Source organism: Aquarana catesbeiana, linkage group LG12 (genome assembly GCF_042186555.1).
Source record: "Aquarana catesbeiana isolate 2022-GZ linkage group LG12, ASM4218655v1, whole genome shotgun sequence".
Taxonomy (NCBI): Eukaryota; Metazoa; Chordata; class Amphibia; order Anura; family Ranidae; genus Aquarana; species Aquarana catesbeiana.
The window spans coordinates 204,884,626-204,905,711 of record NC_133335.1 but is presented as its reverse complement, the minus strand read 5'-3'; the positions used below and the strand labels follow the sequence as shown (position 1 = coordinate 204,905,711).

The window sequence follows — 21,086 nt, the reverse complement described above, 5'->3', positions numbered from 1 at the left end:
GCCACTCCACCCCACCCAGTTACTCCGCCCACTCCAGTTGTAGAGGCAAGAACACTTTCACAATTTCCCCAGAAATTGTACCTTTTCTAGGTGGTCTTGCTATGCAAGAACACTTAATAAAGAATATGAAGAAAAAGTCCCAACAAAGATGAACCACCACCTGGAGGTATAGTTCCTATTCACCTTCAAAGAATAAATTAATCAAAAACTCGAGTCAGATAACACTTTCCAGAGCATGGATCCTCACTCCGATGAGCTTATAGATTTCCCGTGGTTCAGATGGTCTGTTTTTCTCCCAAATTGATGTTTCTAAAAGATTGCTCTCAAAGATAAAAAGACATCATTGTGCAAGATTGCTGTGTATTCATAAACTCCCAAATAATATAAGCTATTCACTCACATTTGGTTTGGTTCAAAAAACGCTAATTGAACGATCAGTGGTGCACGCAGCTTTCCTCCTCACTGCATGTCCGGTATAGCAAAACAACGGAGGTGACATCACTGGCTCCTCCCAACATCAATTTTGTTTGGGTACAGCGTCGCACAACCGCGCAATTGTCAGTTAAAGCGACGTAGTGCCGTATCGCAAAAAATGTCCTGGTCGTTAAGGGGGCAAGTCACAGTATTTGCAATCACTTTAATGCAGAGTTCTAAAGCTACCTTGTATCTTTTTACCAGCAATGTGTTTTTTTGAAATGTATACCATGCATTATAACACAGGATAACGCATGAACGTTTAAATCTATACTTTTACATTGCTATAATTGTATTCTCTCCCTGTCGCAGCAGAATCTACTGTCAGGAACAAGGGTTGTCTCATAGCCTCGCCAAGCTCGGTTTTCATAACAGCTTCTCAAAAAACATGCATGCGCTGTTAACATTACAGGAAAGAAAACTAAAAGGTAAAACTATGTAACATGTCTGCTTAGACAGGGGGAAAATACAAGCTTCTATCAGCACAAGTATGTATTCCTGAGAGGGAAGGCTGCACTATCATACAACAAATCTGAGAGCCAGCACGCCGCATCCCATACCTCCTTTTTGCACAAGAGGACCACCTATACTAATAGGCCAATAGAATGATGTGGTCTATTGCTATAGGTGGTCTTTATAAGGCAATAGCCTATTATAAAGTTATAGGCTTTAACCCTAGGACCTTGGTCTGCATTGACCTGTGTGCTGTTTCTCATAACGCAACTACCCTTGAGGCTAGGTTCACACTGCTGCGAATTTTATTGCGAATTTGAGCCGCTGCGATCGCTCAAATTCGCAAGTCATTTTAATAACATTGTTTTCCATGAGTGCTGTTCACATCAATGCGTTGCGAATTTAACCTGCGTAAAAAAAGGGTCCTGTCCGAGTTTGATCCGTGTGCAATGCGAATTCAGCTCCATAGATTGCAAAATTTGCAGTAGAATCGCAAGAACACACAAAGAATTCGCAATGCAAATTTGCAACGCAGTCGGATCAAAATCACGCTAAATTCGCACTGCAGCAGTGTGAACCTAGCCTAAGTCAGGATTCATCCTTATGTGACCCCCTTACAATTTATAGGTCTATCTCAGCTATTTCAAGGAATTTGTTTCTGAAAAGATTTCTTACGACACACCAAAACAACCGAGTGCTCTTCAGAGATTTTTTTATTTCCTCCCATAGATGTGCATCCAGTTTTTCCATGACTTGCTCTGGGGCACTGTAACCATGCTCATAATTGAACATATTTGTTATCGGTTGATCTTCATGAAAAGTAACCATGGTTGTTTTGTGGGATCTGTTTCTCATATAATCATTGTTGCATGCTCGTTAAAAAAAGATGCACGGTATATCATAAACTTGCAAAAATACACAAAGTGCCTGTTCTGCTCCAAGACAAAGAGTCTATGCTGAAGCATCTGCTCCTTCGTTCTACCGGAGGCAATATTGGATTGCCAAGATCTGCACTCCGACATGAAGTCATAAACACAGTCACGTCCCTTCCCCTCCGAATTTTAGCTTTTCTTCTATCTATAGACATTTGAAATTCAGTGCTAGGATGCCAGAGTATGTTTTCAAGCCACCTTTTGAGGACACGACCTGAACTGCACCTCACTGCTCTACTCCACCTGAAGCATGTGTTCAGTGCTTGTGGTCACCCTGCAGTTTACTGTCCTTCAAACTTGGGGGGGATTGTGGTCAGAGGGGGTTCAAAGTGCTGTGGCATCAGTGAGAGTAAAATAAAATAGCACCTATAGTCAGGATTAGGAATAGTGCCCCATCACTGGCATCAGTGGGAAGAATAGTGCCCCATTATTGGTGTCAGTGGGAGGAACAGAGTCTCATCATTGGTGTCAGTGGAAAGAATAGCGTCCCATCATTGGTATCAGTGGGAGGAACAATGCCCTATCATTAGTGTCAGTGGGAGGAACAATGCCCCATCATTGGTGTCAGTGGGAGGGACAGTGCCCCATCAGTGGGAGGAATAGTGTCCCATCATTGGTATCAGCAGGAGGAACAGTGCCTCATCAATGGTATCAGTGGGAGGAATAGTGCCCCATCATTGATATCAGTGGGAGGAACCGTGTCCCATCATTGGTATCAGTAGGAGGAATAGTGCCCCATCATAGGTATCAGCAGGAGGAATAGTGCCCCATCATTAGTATCTGTGGGAGGAACAGTGCCTCATCACTGGTGTCAGTGGGGGGGATAGTGCCCCATCGTTGGTATCAGTGGGAGGAACAGTGCCCCATTACTGGTGTCAGTTGAAGGAATAGTGCCCCATCATTGTTATCAGAGGGAGGAATAGTGCCCCATCATTGGTATCAGTGGGAGGAATAGTGCCCCATCGTTGGTAATAGTGTGAGGAATAGTGCCCCATCATTGGCATCAGTGGGAGAAATAGTGCCCCATCATTGGTATCAGTAGGAGGAATACTGCCCCATCATTTGTATTAGTGTGAGGAACAGTGCTCCACCATTGGTTTCAGTGGGAGGAGCAGTGCCCCACCATAGGTGTCAGTGGAAGCAACAGTGCCTTATTAATGGTATCAGTGGGAGGACTAGTGCCCCATCATTGTCAGTGGGAGAAATAGTGCCCGTCATTGATATGTGGGAGGAATAGTGCCCCATCATTGGTATCAGTGGGAGGAACACTGCCTCGTAAATGGTATCAGATGGTGGACTAGTGCCCCATTCTTGGTGTCAGTGGGAGAAATAGTGCCCCATCATTGATAACAGTGGGAGGAATAGTGCCCCATCATTGATATCAGTAGGAAAAATAGTGCCCCATCATTAGTATCCGTGGGAGGAACAGTACCTCATCATTGGTGTCAGTGGGAGAAATAGTGCCCCATCATTGTTATCAGTGGGGGGAATAGTGCCCCATCATTGGTATCAGTGGGGGGAATAGTGCCCCATCATTGGTATCAGTGGGGGGAATAGTGCCCCATCATTGGTGTCAGTGGGAGGAATAGTGCCCCATCATTAGTGTCAGTGGAGGAATAGTGCCCCATCATTGGTGTCAGTGGGAGGAATAGTGCCCCATCATTGGTGTCAGTGGGAGGAATAGTGCCCCATCATTAGTGTCAGTGGAGGAATAGTGCCTCAAGGGCCAAATAAAGGCTAGCAAAGGTCTGCATTTTGGCCCGTAGGCTGCAGTTTGGAGACCACTTGCCTAGAATCTGAGAAAGCAACAATGTTAAAATGTCAGAAATGTTCACCTAGCAGAACTATTTGATTTTAAAATATGAATGTTCCTCAGCTAGAGACTGACAGACCAGGATAACCATGCAGCACACACATCTAAAAAGATGTAGATGCCCTTCATATAATACATAAAGTTTTCTGCTGGTCTTTCCTTCGCCATGCTGACATTTTCTTCTGTACATGCTTCCAGACACTCCACAGATGGCATGTGCTGTACAGAAATGATGATGAGGACGACTAGCACTGAAACAACCAGGAAAAGCTAAATAACAGTTAATTGCTATTTTTATCATGGAAGTGTATTCATTCTTTAAACGGGGAAAAAAGAAAAACAATACAAGAATAGGGAAAACAAAAAAGAAGAACTGGGAAAAATGCCATGAGCATGCAGACATCATACAATTGGCGGAAAAAAGATAGCAAAAGATAAAAAATGTTCTTTCAGCTGAAAAACTTCAACTCATCCAGTAATTTGCATTGCTCTATTAGAGGTATTCTCAATATGCTGCATTACTATAAATGAAAGATAAAAGACATACACTATCACAATAATGCAGCAAGACTGCCGTAAAGGCGTATTATTGATTTATTGATAATGTAATGCAGGAGACATACAATGTCCCTTCACAGCTGACACGAAAACAATTAGCGCTCCGATCGAATGACTTCTAATGCTGCTCTCCGCAGACCTCATTAAAGCGAACACGTACTTTATTTTAAGTCTTACCTAAAAGTAGATACCCCAATTACCATCATTACTGTTATTAGCCAGAAAAGCCTAGCTTATGCCTCCTGATTTCATTTCACTTTGTTATTGCAGCTTGACATTCATTGACTAAATGGCTAAATTATTCCAATTGCCATCACCCTTCCGATGACAGCGCCCTCAATAAGGCCGGGCCTATTGGACATTGGGATAGCAGGGCTCAGCCATTAAACAATACAAAATTTCTCTTTATCATACTCTCCAAGCCTATTTTAACTGTTTAACTGCTTCCGCCCCGGAAGATTTTACCCCCTTCCTGACCAGAGCACATTTTGCGATACGGCACTGCATCACTTTAACTGCCAACTGCGCGGTCGTGCGACGTTGCACCCAAACAAAATTGACGTCCTTTTTTTGACACAAATAGAGCTTTCTTTTGGTGGTATTTGGTCACCTCTGCGGTTTTTATTTTTTGCGCTATAAACAGAAAAAGAGCGACAATTTTGAAAAAAAAGCAATATTTTTTACTTTTTGCTATAATAAATATCCACCAAAAATATATAAAAAAAACTAATCTTTTCCTCAGTTTAGGCCAATACGTATTCTTCTACATATTTTTGGTATAAAAAAAAAATCGCAATAAGTGTATATTGATTGGATTGCGCAAAAGTTATAACGGCTACAAAATAGGGGATAGTTTTATGGCATTTTTATTATAATTTTTTTTTTTATTAGTAATGGCGGTGATCTGCGATTTTTATCGGGATTGTGACATTATAGCGGACACTTTTGACATTATTTTGGGACCGTTGTCATTTATACAGCAATCAATGCTATAAAAATGCACTGATTACTGTGTATATGACACTGGCAGGGAAGAGGTTAACCACTAGGGGGCGATGAAGGGGTTAAGTGTGTCCTAGGGAGTGATTCCAACTGTGGGGGGGATGGGCTACCACTCACATGACAGCGATCACTGCTCCTGATGACAGGAATCTGTGATCTCTGTCATGTCACTAGGCAGAACGGGGAAATGCCTTATTTACATAGGCACTTCCCCGTCTCTGCGGCTCCGTGACACGATCGCCGGGAGACCGGTGGACATCGAGTCCACAGGTCCTGCGGGCACGGTCACGCTGTAGGTGGCGGGTGCGTGCGTGCGTACCCGCTAGCCCCGCTATTTAAAGGGGGCGTACAGGTACGCCCATTTGCCCACCACTGCCATTGTGCCGACGCGTATCGGCGTGCAGCGGTCAGCAAGTGGTTAAACACTTTAGGTTTCAAACAGAGATGTTTTTGGATTAGTAGAGATTAGAGATGGGCCGAAAACTGTCCAGTTCGGTTCACACCAGAACTTCCGAATAGGGAAAAAGTTTGGCCCCAAACCACGAACTCCATTGAAGTCTGTGGGACCCGAAGTTGAAAAATCAAAAGTCCCCATTATAAAGGCATATATGCAAGTTATTGGGCATAAAAAGGGTATGGGGCCCGTGTACTGTCCTGGGGGACATGTATCAATGCAATTTTTTTTTTTTTTGGGAAACAATCGTTTTTAAAGGAGCAGTGATTTTTATGATGCTTAAAGTGAAAGAAAAAAAAAAGAAAAATTCCTTTAAATATAGTGCCTGGGGGATCCCCCTTAGTCTGCCTGTAAAGTGGCTCATCTGTAGCATGTATAGAACATGCTGCAGCAAAAATGGAATTTCTAAAGAAAAAAAATGAGTCAAATCACATTTAAATAGACTCGCAGTTTCAATTGTCGGCCCATTACATTTTTTTTTTTTAGGTTTTGTATTGCCAGCAATTTTTTAATTTTCTTTCAGCTGTCAGAGGGGAAGCCCTCTGACAGCTGATGACTCATTCGTTGTTAAGGTTGGAGCGGCCCGCTTCCAGGCCCCGCTCTTTAACAACCTATTGACTGTGCGCTCGGCGGGCAAACATCCTGCCGAATGCACAGAAAATGTGGGTGTTCGGCGAACACCAAAACAGGTGACATCCAAACGGGAGGAACCGCTCGCCCAACACTAATAGAGATTTACAATGGGCTTTTCAGCTGCCTAGGGTAATATCTTGGCTTCTGTTATGGGCTTTTAGGCTTTTTTTTTTGACTAGATAGAGAGTATGCTAGGGATTGTCCCTTGCCCATGTGCATCTTTTGTTTTTGTCTAAAGAGGTAGTATGGACAAAGCTATTTTGGCCAACGGCGGGCTAAAGTCCACTGTTGGCTGACGTCACTCAGCTGGTCGAGGCTTGAGAAAGATCCCAACTTTACAGTCGGGATCAACCCAGATGCCTGGAACGGCAGCTGGCTCAGCCTCTCAGCGATTAGCTAGGAGACTGAGCCAGCCGCTCTCGCCCTCTGCACAGCCCAGTGCTCCAGTGAGCACTGGAGGGGCAGAGCATAGAGATTGACAGTCACAGCTCTCTACTCAGAACAGACGGGAGAACTAAGTGACCAGCAGTGTTTGATCGCTCAGTTCTCACTACAGAGCCAGCGGGGGACAGATGCAACATCCACCTAGGGGAGTATAAATGTTTGTTTTTTTTTAAAGTCTTTACTTCTCTTTTAATTATAAATTAAGTGGTTGCCATTGTTGTCTCGATGGCTGAGCCATGAAGCTGGGCCCCAGTAGCAAAGTGAAACTAATTCAGAGGGGCACAGAAAAAGCTTTTCTGGCTAATAAAGGTACTGTATTTATTGGCGTAAACATGCACTTTTTCACCCTGAAAATCGGGTGCAAATAGCGTGTGCGTGTTATACGCCAATACTTCAATTTTAGCTGCCTCGGAGGGGACAGGGAGGGGGGCGGGATGAGCTCTATCAGATTACATACAGTGAGAATCTCCAGTTTACTTGGCGGCCTCTGTAATAGGAAGTCCCGTCTCCTGGGCCGCCATTGGACCACTGTTCTGTCTATCATAGGAGATTCTCACTGTATGTAATCTGTCGGCGCTCGTCCCGCCCCCCCCCCCCTCCCTGTCCCCTCTAAGCTGCAGATGGGCATCGATCAGGCTGCATTGATGGTAATGGTGAGGCTGCTGCATTTATGCCACTTGTGAGGCTGCATTGATGTGGACTAATGAGGCTGCATTGATGGCACTTGTGGGGCTGCAGATGGGCATTGATCAAGCTGCATTGATGGCAATGGTGAGGCTGCAGATGGGCACTGACCCTTATTTTGCTTCAAAGTTCCTTATTTAATATTTAAGTTTTTTTCCCTGAAACTTCCCTATTAAAATTAATGTGCATGTTATACGCCGATAAATACGGTAATTGTATGCATGCACCTTTTAGGAACCTTTACCTTTACAATGTTAGAATGTTGTTTAGAGCCACCAGAACGTCCTAAAATTTGGACCCCTTGGTTTAATTGCTCCCAAATACAGACAAGCTCCTCCAGCTTGCTAACTACGGTATTTAACCACTTGAGGTCCGGGCCATAGCCAAATGACGGCTACAGCGCGGACCTCAATTTCTGGGAGGCCGTCATGGGACGTCCTCCCCTGTGCACGCGCACAGGAGCATGGAGACTCGGATGATCACAGATCCGAGTAAGGGGCCGGTCCCGGCCCCTTACCATGTGATCAGCTGTCAGCCAATGACAGCTGATCACATGATATAAACAAAACCTTGGTGATCGGTTTCGTTTTCTCCTCATGCTGACAGCGTGAGGAGGAAAAAAAAGCCGATCACCGGCTTATGTCAAAGGGACATCGGTCCCAAAGAGGAAGGAGGCACATATGCCTCATCTGTGCCAACAAGTGCCATCTGTCATTGCCACCTGTCAGTGCCCACAGTGCCCACAAGTGCCACCTATCAATGCCCACAAGTGCCACCTATCAATGCCCACCAGTGGTGTCAATCAGTGCCACTTAGCAGTGCTGCCATCAATCAGTGCCCATCACCGCCACCCATCACTGCCACCTATCGGTGCCCATCAGTGCCACCTCATCAGCGTACATCGACAAAGGAGAAAAATTACCTGTTTGCAAAATTTTATGACAAAATTTAAAAAAAATATAATTTTCTTTTTTTTTAATTCTGTCTTTTAAATTTTTTTAACAAAAACTAAAAACTGCAGAGGTGATCAAATACTCCCAAAAGAAAGCTCTATTTGTGGGAAAAAAATGATAAAAATTTCATTTGAGTACAGTGTGGTATGACCGTGCAATTGTCATTCAAAGTGCGACAGCGCTGAAAGCTGAAAATTGGTCTGGACAGGAGGGGGGTTTAAGTGCCCAGTAAGCAAGTGGTTAAAACACCTTTTTCTGAACTCACAATGATAGACAGTTCTCTCCCCTCCCTCTAAAAAGTATAACTTCCCTTCTCTGCTCCCTTTTTTTTTCTTCTACTTCTCCTTCTGCTCCCACCCCTTCTTCCCTTCCTCCCCTACCTTTCCTCACCCCAAATATTTTTCCATAGTATAAAATTATGAAGTATTTACATATCTTGATGTGCTAATTATAGACACCTAGTTATTAATAGTTGTTTGATGCTCTGCCCTAGGGTTGCACCGACACCGGTATCGATACTAAACATTTGGACAAGCACTTGTACTCATCCAAATGCTCCGATACCCAAAACGATACCTTTGCAGTGCGATTTGAGCCCATAAAAAAAGGAATGGACTCAAATCGCACTGCAAAGAATGGTATGTGATTCGAACAGTAATGGGGTGTGATTGTTCAAATCACATGCGTTTTCCCGCACAGCTCCTGTGTGAACCCAGGCTGAAGTCACTATGACAAGCCTGGGTTCACACAGGAGTGGTGCGGGAATAACGGACAGGAATCGCACCATATTCCTGTTCAAATCACATGCGATTTTTTGCAGTGCGATTTGAGACCATTCATTTAGTATGGGGTCAAATCACACCGCACGGTATTGGTAATTGGTATCGGCGAGTACTTGAGCACAAGTATTGGTACTCACTAAAAAATAATAAAATAAAAAAAAAATAAAAACAAACAGGTATTGGTGCATCTCTTCTCTGCACTCCAACACATATGATGCATATATCTGTTATGTGCCTTAATTCCAGTACATCACATCAAACCATTGATTATAACTACACCCACAGTATTCTAAACATAACTTTCTTTATAATTACAGTGATTGCGTACCTGCATTTACTCTTCACATGTTCACTTTAGCCTGCCCCAGTAATTGTTCTCATGTATATCTCACTTTTTGGTATAGCAGATAGTAAGTCAGCGGTGCCCAACCTTTTGAAGAATGAGTGCCACTTAACCCTTTGAGGACCAAGGCACGTATTTGTCCCATGTTTTTAATTGCCTGTATCATCTGATTAAGAACTTAAAATACTTTTTTTTTTTTTGGTTTGAGTCAAAATATTAGTTCTTATCAACAAATGGATCTAGCTTTTTGCCAGTTATTTCATGAAATGGCTTAGTTACAGCAACTGAAGTGTGAGAACTTACGAAACTGTACGAAAATAAAAATTGCTTCTTTTTTTTTCTCCATAAAAAGTAATATAAATAGTCAGATGTTACTGGATCATAATTCCTCCCCCAAAAATGACACAAGTGTGGAAATGGTTTTATTTATTGTTCTAATACATTCTTAATTATTTTTTTATTGATGACGGTAATCTTATGGTTCTCAAAGGGTTAAGCGACTTGGTAACCAATCGCAGGCCACAATGAGCAGAGCGGGCAGGTGACAGGTCAGTGTTCCCTCTGCATATGCAGAGAGGATATGGACACAGCCCGCTCTATTCTATGAGCCCTCCAATCTGATCAGATTCAGAATTTCTTTTTAGTGGATTGCATTTCCGCTTTATAGAGGTGAATGGAGGGCCTGATTGGGTCCGCCTGAAAAACGGAGAAGGCGGCCCCGATCGGACCGATCATGTGAAAGAGACATACGGCTGCTTTCACCCAGCGCATTGCACCTGTGGCTTTGCTGTGGGTTAGCTGCACTTTGCCATAGACTTCTATTATATCCTGCAGGTGTGGTACACTTTCTGAAAGCTCAAAAAAACTTCTGCATTAAGACCCCTTTCACACTGGGGTGGCAGGTCCATTAGCGGTAAAGCACCGCTAGTTTTAGCTGCGATTTACCATCATTTTAGTGACACTAGTGGGGCGCTTTTAACCCTCGCTAGGGGCCAAAGAAAGGGTTAAAACCGCCCCTGTTGCGACGCTTCCGAAGCGCTGTCCATTCATTGCAATGGGCAGGGGCGGTGTAGGAGCACTGTATATAGCGCTCCTATACCCTGGGAATTAGAGACCAGTTAGCCTAACATCAATAGTATGTAAACTTTTGGAGGGGATGATAAGGGACTATATACAAGATTTTAGTAATGGAAACGGTATCATTAGCAGTAATCTGCATGGATTCATGAAGAATCGTTCTTGCCAAACCAATCTATTAACCTTCTATGAGGAGGAGAGTTGCCATCTAGATAAAGGAAGGCCCGTAGACGTGGTGTATCTGGATTTTGCAAAAGCATTTGATACATTTCCCTATAAACGTTTACTGTTCAAAATAAGGTCAGTTGGCATGGACCATAGGGTGAGTACCTGGATTGAAAACTGGCTACAAGGGCGAGTTCAGAGGGTGGTGAAAAATGGGGAGTACTCGGAATGGCCAGGGGTGGAAAGTGGGGTCCCCTAGGGTTCTGTGCTGGGACCAATCCTGTTTAATTTGTTCATAAACGACCCGGAGGATGGGGTAAATAGTTCAATCTCTGTATTTGCGGATGATACTAAGCTAAGCAGGGCAATAACTTCTCTGCAGGATGTGGAAACTTTGCAAGAAGATGTGAACAAATTAATGGGGTGGGCGACTACATGGCAAATGAGGTTCAATGTAGAAAAATGTAAAATAATGCTTTTGGGTGGCAAAAAATATGAATGAAATCTATACACTGGGGGGAGAACCTCTGGGGAAATCTAGGGTGGAAAAGGACCTGGGGGTCCTAGTAGATGATAGGCTCAGCAATGGCATGCAATGCCAAGCTGCTGCAAGCAAAGCAAACAGAATATTGGCATTAAAAAGGGGATTAACTCCAGAGATAAAATGATAATTCTCCCGCTCTACAAGACTCTGGTCTGGCCGCACCTGGAGTATGCTGTCCAGTTCTGGGCACCAGTCCTCAGGAAGGATGTACTGGAACTGGAGAGAGTCCAAAGAAGGGCAACAAAGCTAATAAAGGGTCTGGAGGATATTAGTTATGAGGAAAGGTTGCGAGCACTGAACTTATTCTCTCTGGAGACGCTTGAGAGGGGATATGATTTCAATGTACAAATACCGTACTGGTGACCCCACAATAGGGATAAAACTTTTCGTTGAAAGGGAATTTAATAAGACACGCAGCCATTCACTAAAATTAGAAGAAAAGCGGTTTAACCTTAAACTGCGTAGAGGGTTCTTTACTGTAAGAGCGGAAAGGATGTGGAATTCTCTTCCACAGGCAGTGATTTCAGCAGGGAGCATCGATAAATTCAAAATATGATTAGAGAAGCACCTGAACGACCACAACATACAGGGATATACAATGTAATACTGACATAAAATCACACACATACCGTAGGTTGGACTTGATGGACTTGTGTCTTTTTTCAACCTCGCCTATGTAACTACACAATTCAAAAGCCATATAAAAACTGTTTTACATGGCAAACAATTTGTAATACTTCTGCATGTGTGTAAGCCAGGCACCCCAGCCAGACTATACAGCCAGGCTCTCAGCCACTTTGGAAGAAGCAATGCTTGGCCAAAACCCACCCCACCTTGCTGCTTGAGCAATGAAGAGAAAGTCTGAGTCTGATAAAGTCATCCCTAAGCTCACTCTTTTACCTGCTCCCTTCAGCATGTTCATGGCCACACCATGTAGCACACCTTATTGGCTTCTAGTGCCACCCATCCCTCCCACAGTCTGAAGTACTTTACAGGGGATTCATAGGCCTGTATTCAAGACAAATAAAATGTATCTACAAAGTGTAGCACTCTCTAGCTTGTGTGCTAGGTGTAAATAGGTTTAGCTGTTAATGTAGGTAAATTGGCTTGGCTGAGACCTAGGCCTGGTTTGTGCATCTGGGTCAGGGATTAGTGACTCAAGGAGGCTGGATGACTCATCCCGACAGCTCTTCTGGTGCCTCCCCCTGTTCTCTGGAACATTGGAGAATGTTCTAGACATAGTGGGTAGAAGCTAGGAGGGGCTGTTAGGAATATTTATGAGGACCTTAGAAAATTCCCAGTAAGGGTCTGGCAGGGGGCAGGCCTCCTCATAAATCGGCAGTCGGGTGGAAGATGGAGATGGAGTGCTGAGGAGGCTGTCAGTGGCCCTTGAGGGTGCCCCTCTTAGTCTGGGGTTGGGGTGACCTCGGGCATGGGGCTCGGGTGCTGGAAGATTCCCCCTACAGCACATGGAGGAAACCCTACCTGGAGGTACGGGAGCCAGGAGAGAGGACAGCGGGAGCAGGTCAGCATGCCAGGGAGATCTCCTGAGAGACAGCCGGGTGGGCTGGTAAGTGTCAGTCTGGAGGACTGTGAGGTTAGCCTGGAGGGCTAGTAAAAGTTAGCCTGGAGGGCTATTGAAAGGGGCAGCTGTAGCCAGGCTGCTTGGCAATGCCTGAAGAGGTGGTGCTGGGATCAGTGACCCCATCTGTTCTTCAAGTATAGGGGCTACAAGTCTCTGCTTGTAATGGGCCTTTGCTACCAAATTACAACAGGGTGACATGTAGCTGGGTTCTGTAAGCAAGTGAGTGCTGGAGGAAGAAGAGGTGCTGTATATAGGAAGAGTTGTCCCTGAAGTCTGTTTTGAAGTCAAGTGGGCATCCCATAATCTCCCATCCCTATCCAAGTTATATCCCTCAATAAACAACCAAAAAACCAAAGCCACAGACTGTTCTTTAACTCAAGTGAGCCTGTGGAAATTCGGTGTGCCTGGCTGTGCAGGGTGGGGGATCCCATTCTACTTGCAGCTCCTTAGGGGGTGTGCTACAAAAGCATTTAAAACTGCTTCTAATAATTTTGTAATAAATACAAAACTGCATGAATTTGGAGTTTTTTTTAGGTTTGCCTGGAGTTCACCTTTTTTAACAGATTACAGAACAATGCTGGTCGTTGTGTTTTTGGAGAAGTTATTACAATCGTAGAATTTCAGTATAAAGAGTGTTGCATGAGGACATTCCTTCCTCTCGAAGTGTGACCATATTAGGTAGAAGGAGCCAGTCACTGAGCAGTGTGGGAAAAAGAGAACCTCATCGTGCTGACAAAACGCGCCTGTGAGGACACATGGATATGATGAATTGGCACGCACACATTACTGAGCATTCTGAAGGTTGATGGGAAGCAAAATGTACAAAACAAATGGAGCCAAAAATGGAAAACAACATTCAATCTTGTATTTATGCAGTGCAAAGCTCAGTATAAAAAAGTAGCAATGGCATATAAAGTGCACCAGCCTCATTGCATAGCTCCCAACTGTCCCTGATTTCGAGGGACTGTCCCTGATTTGGAGCAATGTCCCTCTGTCCCTCCTTCCTCTTCATTTGTCCCTCATTTTGGTCTGATCTACATAGTTGTATATAAAATGCACTTTTTATCTTTCAAAAAGAGTTTCCAGTGCTAAACCTTTCATCCAATTTCTAAGTTGCTGCATTTGTAAATTTTAAAAGCCAATATAAAGGAATAGTAGTGGTAAAAAGAAGTTTTTGTGGATTTAATTAACCTTTTTCTTGGTTAATTCTCCTTTAAGGGGGTGTGACAGGGGGCGTGTCTTATGCCTACATACATTTGTTAGTAGGTGTCCCTCATTCCCATCTCAAAATGTTGGGAGGTATGTCATTGGTTTATGGGACTAACCTCTACTGAGCCCAGCGGGGAAATAATGTGATCGGCACTGTCACTCAGTAGCATAAACAGTCTCTATGAAAGGTGAGAGCCAAGGCATCAGTGGGTCACTGAACTACCTGCTTAAGCTACCTCCTCTATTGCCCTGGATAAAAAAAGATTTTTTTTTCAGAAGAAACTCTCTACTGCTCCTTTTAAGGCTGGTCATAGACGGACTAAAACTGGCCAATTCCTACCATAGGTGTGCACACAGGGTGTGCCGGATGTGCCTGGGCACACCCTAATCATCCTACGTGGTGCCAATCCCCCCTGCTATCTTTCTTCCCAACCTGCAGTGCTGCCATCTTCCCTCCTCTCCCGTCAGGAGCAGGTAAGGGACTGGTAAATATTTAATTAACCGGCCCCTTCCTTTTCTGAAAGAAACAGTGAGTGATCTATACTGATCCCTCTTGTCTTCATTCTTAACTGAAGCATAGTAAACTATCATTACTGCAGAGAAAGGGACTGAGGAATCACTGTCCTTCTTTCTCTGTCTCAAAAGTGAGGCATCAGGGTACTGTTTAGACCCTTAATATTTCACCAAAGCCCCAAAAAAAAATATTGTAAAAAGTATTGTAAAAAATAATTAAAAAAAAAAAAAAATTGTAAATAAAAAACTACTGACACTGTCCACTGCCCTACTGACACCAATGTTTGCTCTACCGACACCGTCCACTGCTCTGCTGATATACACGAACGCATATGTGTTTGTGCTCTGGGGTGCACACCCTAATGCAATAGGCTGCACACACCAATGGTTTCTACTGAATTTTAATCTCTCTATGGACAGGCTGGTTGTACTGAAATCGATCAATCAATCAACTTCAGTACAACCAGCCTGTCGGGTTCTTTTCGTGCGATCACTGCTGGTGGCTATAGCTGCCGGTAGCGATCATTAAATTCTGATGGCGGGGAAACCTCCCGCTTACAGAATACAATAGCGCAGCGGGAGGGATTTCCCCAATCCACACTGACTGTGTTGATGGGAAAATGGAGCAGTTCTCTTTCCTTCAACCTGTGGTTGAAGGAAAGAAAATTGTATAATGTATGGCTTGCTTAAAGTGGTTGTAAACCCTTACAGACCACTTTGACCTACAGGTAAGCCTAGATTAAGGCTTACCTGTAAGTCCAAGAAATATCTCCTAAACCTACACAGTTTAGGAGATATTTCCAAAAAGACAGGCACCGCTGTCTATGGCGCATGCGCCGTAGACAGCGGCGCGCAGGCGCACTGAGCGTGCCGCTGCCAACGGCGATATGCCGTTAGTGGCGGCTCCCGTGCGTATGCGCGGGAGTGACGTCATCGCAGCTCCGGCGAATCACAGCGCTGGAGCCACGATAGAAGAAAGAAGATGGACGCTCCGTACCAGAGGGGACAGCGGTGACATCGCAGGTTCCTGTGTCAGGTAAGTGACACATAATGGGCTACTATGCGATGCATAGTAGCCCATTATGCTTTACCTTTGCAGGGAAACAAAGAGGAAGTAAACCCATAATAAGGCTTACCTGTAGGTACAGTGAATATCTCCTAAACTTGCAGTTTAGGAGATACTAGAGTGCATGAAGCCAGTGACGTCACCGGTGCAATAGTTCTGAAGGTCCGGCTTACCGTGCCGGACCTTCAGAGACTGCGCCGTAAACGGCGGCTCCCTCACGGGAATGACATCATCAATCGTCACTCCTTTGGCCAAACATGTAGCCGGAGGACACGAACCTGGAAAGAAGACTGGGTGAAGATGGAAGCCCTCTCAGCGGTGACAGCGTGGTGTTAGAGGGCTTTGTATTAAGGTAAATCTCTCATAATGTGCTAGTATCTTCTGCAACTGTGGTTTACTGCCACTTTAAAGTGGTTGTAAACCCACATGAATAAAAAAAAGACCTGCAAGACAAAAGCATAATGAGCTAGTATGCATCGGGAGCGGCGATCAGTGTAGTGTAACACACAGCCCCCCCCCCCCCAGTTAGAAACACTCCTTAGGACACACTTAACCCCTACAGCGCCACCTAGTGGTTAACCCCTTTACTGCCAGTGAAATTTTTACAGTAATAAATACATAATGTTATATTGTTTTGTTGCTCTTTAACCGCTTCTTTTACTGCAGTAGGTTGGCTCCCCTGCGCGAAACCATGTAACTATACATTGGCTTGCTGGGTCCGGATAGCAGGCGCGCGCCTGCTGCACAGCAGGGGTGCCGATGCTCGTGGCCAACGGTCGCGGTGACCGCCGGCCACGAGTGATCGCGAGCTGGAGACACTGAACAGGGACACACTTCCCTGTTCTGTTCTGACAGGAGTGACAGATCTTGTTTTCCTATTAGCTAGGAAACGCGATCTGTCACTTTCTGTAGTTAGTCCCTTCCCCCTTCAGTTAGAATCACCTCCCAGGGAACACAGTTAACCCCTTCACCGCCCCCTAGTGTTAACCCCTTCACTGCCAGTGACATTTTTACAGTAATCAATGCATTTTTAATTGCACTGATCTCTATATTAATGCCAATGGTCCCAAAAATGTGTCAAAATTGTCCAATGTGTCTGCCATAATGTCGCAGTCATGATAAAAATCACAGATCGCCGCCATTACTAGTAAAAAAAAATTATCAATAAAAATGCCATAAAAATATCCCCCATTTTGTAGATGCTATAACTTTTGCGCAAACCAAACAATAAATGATTATTGCGATTTTTTTTATACCAAAAAGAATACATATCGGCCTAAACTGAGGAAAAAAAATGTTTTTTTAAATATTTTTTGGGGATATTTATTATAGCAAAATATAATAAATCATGCGTGTTTTTCAAAATTGTCGCTATGTTTTTGTTTATAGCACAAAAAATAAAAACCGCAGAGGTGATCAAATCCCACCAAAAGAAAGCTCTATTTGTGAGAAAAAAAGGACATCAATTTTGTTTGGGAGCCACGTCGCACGACCGCGCAATTGTTGGTTAAAGCGACGCAGTGCCGAATCGCAAAAAGTGCTCTGGTCAGGAAGGGGGTAAAATCTTCCGGGGCTGAAGTGGTTAAAGACTTTCTGTGTAATACCTTTTTAATCTGTCACCTATTCATACAGAGATTAAAATCCATTCCCATTCAAATGAGAACTAAAAAAAAGTTGGTGTAATTTTCTTTTTAATAGAGCGAGTACAAGTCCCTAACCTCTGTCTTTAGGCCCCTTTTACACGGGCTTTCCGATCAGGTCAGTTTTTCAGGCGGACCTAATCGGAGCCTCCATTCATTCCTATGGAGCGGCGGATGTCAGCGGTCACATGTCCGCTGACACCCGCTGCTATCCTTTCTGATCCTGTCCACCAAATTCAGAGGGATGGTGACCCTATTTTCCATCCGTCTGGCGGATCGGATGAAAACAGACAGACGGTCCATTTTCATCCGATCCCCCCAAAGAGGAGAGCGGAGATCTGACAGATCAGTCTCTGGACAGTGAGCGGAGACGGACCTGTCATCTGCCAGGATCAGCAGATCGATCAGTCCGTCAGGCGGATCGTCTGTGTTAAAGGACCTTTACACCATCTGCCTATAACCCCTCGCACTACAGAACTGAGAAAGAGAGAGCTGCAGGGTCTGCTGGGGCTTTATTGCATTGCACATTGCTGTTCAACATTGTCATTCTTCTCCCTTACTGTCTATTCTGCAGACTGGGATAGAGGGCTGCTCTATTAATTAGCTGTAATATAGAAAGTAATGTAATACTCCTGGTTGTGTAGTGTGGCAGAGGTGTGTGAATCACAAAATTGTCTGAACAGAATCAGATATTTTGGCAGGTAAAGACTATTTTGCTCCACAGATATATATTGTAGACGATCACAATCCTCTTATTGTATGGTATTTCGGTTACAAAGAGAGAGAATGAAGACTAATACAGACCAATCACCAATATAGTGGGCACATCAGAATGCCATATAATGCCACGATTGCCATGTTTCTAGCCTTGGTCTGTGGATGTGGAATATAGTCACAAGGCAATGTCATAATCTTTTATAATCATGCTTGACATCGGCGTGGACATATCAGCGGGATGCAGCATTGGAGGAGGGTCATCGGCGGGAGTGGCGGCGTAGGAAGAAGAACACTGGACAAAGAAGATAGGAGAAAGAAGAGGACTGGAAGAAGAAGCGGGAGAAGAAGAACGGGGGAAGAAGTGGGAGAAGAAGACCGGAGGAAGAAGCAGGAGAAGAAGACTGGAGGTAGAAGTGGGAGAAGAAGAACGGGGGAAGAAGTGGGAGAAGAAGACCGGAGGAAGGAGCGGGAGAAGAAGACCGGAGGTAGAAGCGGGAGAAGCCCGGAGGAGGAAGAAGCGTGGAAGAAGAAGACATTTTTTAAAAACTGTCTATTGTCTTTTGTCACACTACACTACTTTTTTTGGTGAATGGGTAGGGGTACAATGTACCTGATACCCATTCACATAAGGGGGGGCGGGATCCAAAGGAGGGTTCCAGATTCTGTTAAGCCCCCCGCCCGCAGACCCAGACAACCACCAGGCAAGGATTGTCACCGGGAAGAGGCCCTTGTCCCCATCAACGTTGGGACAAGGTGCTTTGGGCACCCACCCCCCCCATGTTGAGGGCATGCGGTCTGGTATGGTTTGGGAGGAAGGGGGGGGCCCTCGCTTGTCCCCTCCCTTTCCTGACCTACTGGGCTGCATGCTCGGATAAGGGTCTGGTATGGATTTTGGGTGGGACCCCACGCCATTTAAAAAAAAAATATGGTGGGGGGGGGGTTGATCCCCTCCGAATCCATACTAGACCCAAGGGCCTGGTATGGACCTGGGGGGGGACCCCACGCTTTTTTTTTCAGGATTTTTTTTTTAGCCGGCAATTCTTTTTTTTTTACATTCAGCTGTCAGCGGGGAAGCACGTTGACAGCTGATGACTCATCGGTTAAGGATGTAGCAGCCAGCTTCCCGGGCCCGTCCTTAGCAACCAGCTATATAGAGTGTAAAAAAAAAAACACAAATCGCAGTAGAAAAGAATGTCCAAAAAATGCGGCAAGCACCGCAAAAAGCACTGCAGAAACGCTCAAAAGCAACATGCAATCAAGCCTTAGTTTTTCCAGATTCAGGGAACATTTTGGACCAAAAGCCTTACAGTACCTAACCAAACGGTCACTTTTACGCAATAAAAAAAAGGGACTCATCAATGAAATTTTTTTTCTTTTCTGTACTTATGATGGAAACAAAAAAGCTGAACTGTACAAGATTAGGGTAGTCTTTAATCATCTTGGTTGCTTTCCTGATCTTTGGCTAAGAATAGTGGCAGAGCTAAGTCAGAACTGAAGAAACCACTTTGAATGGGTGGTGGAATGTCTTCAACATCGGAACTAGTCCAGTTGAATGTTACTACTACTAGCCACAGCATGACCTGGTTCAATGGCAACTGTCAGACTTATTTCTGTATTTGATTCATTTTCGATGACATTTAATATGCAACTTTAAAAGAATAACACAGGCAACAGCATCAAAGTTACCTGCATGTGCCTCTAACTTGAGGTCGGGAAGGTCCATCATTCCACATTCTGGTCCCACCGCACCGGTGTAGTTGACTGTACGTGCACAGAACCTGAATCGGCATTCCTTCTCCTCATCAGTGTTATTGTTGATAATGGCAAACACATCAAAATCATTGCCTACGTTCATGCCCTCAGATACTTTAAGCTTTATAGTGACATCAGATGGAACTGGGGGTTGATCTCCTTTTGGGACAGCGACCAACTCATTGGCTTTTTCATACACCCGCCTTTCATCTTCAGAGCCTGTTGGTTGAGAAATGTAAAAAAAAAGTGAGCAATTTGCATTGTGTTTGCTTATCGCATTCATATGTGATATGGACGTTGTCATGCAAAATGAAAATTCCCTTAGCTTGTAAATTGGATATTGTTACACATCTACATTCGCTGGCCACTTTATTAGGTACACCTGTTCAATTGCTTGGTAATACAAATTGCTAATCAGCCAATCACATTACAGCAACTCAATGCATTTAGGCATCTAGACGTGGTGAAGACGACTTGCTGAAGTTTAAACCGAGCATCGGATTGGGGAAGAAAGGGGATTTAAGTGACTTTGAACATGGCATGGTTGTTGGTGGGTTGGTCTGAGTATTTCAAAAACTGCTGATCTACTGGGATTTTCACACACATCCATCTCTAGGGTTTACAGAGAATGGTCCGAAAAAGAGAAAATATCCAGTGAGCGACAGTTGTGTGGATAAAAATGCCTTGTTGATGTCTGAGGAGAATGGGCAGACTGGTTCGAGATGATAGAAAGGCAACAGTAACTCAAACAACTACTTGTTACAACCAACGTATATAGAATACCATCTCTGAACGCACAACACATTGAACCTTCAAATAGATGGGCTACAGCAGCAGAAGACCACATCGGGTGCCACTTCTGTCAGCCAAGAACAGAAAACTGAGGCTCCAATTCGCACAGGATCACCAAAATTGGACAATAGAAGATTGGAAAAACATTGCCTGGTCTGATGAGTCTCCATTTCAGCTGCGACATTCAGACGGTAGGGTCAGAATTTGGCATAAACAACATGAAAGCATGGATCCATCGCATGCACAGCTCCGTTTACATGCCACAAAAGATTGCAGGCAGGTAGGTGCATTTTATTGCAGAAGACACATTGCATGGCAGGCTATTTTTTGCATGTCTCTTCTGGGATAAATAGCATGCCTGCTTTTTTTTTAATGCCTGCAGTTCTGCTTTAATATGTACAAAACAGAGTACCTCATAAATGTTTGTGGTCATCTTCCAACATCCTAACAGTTATCCCTCCCTTTCATGTTCTAAACTGCCATAGTAGTGAAGAGAGGTCC

General features: G+C 44.3%; 1 protein-coding gene across 1 annotated transcript in view; it reads right to left on the bottom strand.

Moving 5' to 3' along the window:
• TGM2 (transglutaminase 2) overlaps positions 1-21,086 on the bottom strand; it is a 118,166-nt gene that overhangs the window by 20,312 nt on the left and 76,768 nt on the right. The window contains exon 10 of the mRNA XM_073606538.1: positions 19,728-20,012. Within this exon, the coding sequence (XP_073462639.1) occupies positions 19,728-20,012 (285 nt within the window). The remainder of the gene's footprint in view (positions 1-19,727; positions 20,013-21,086) is intronic.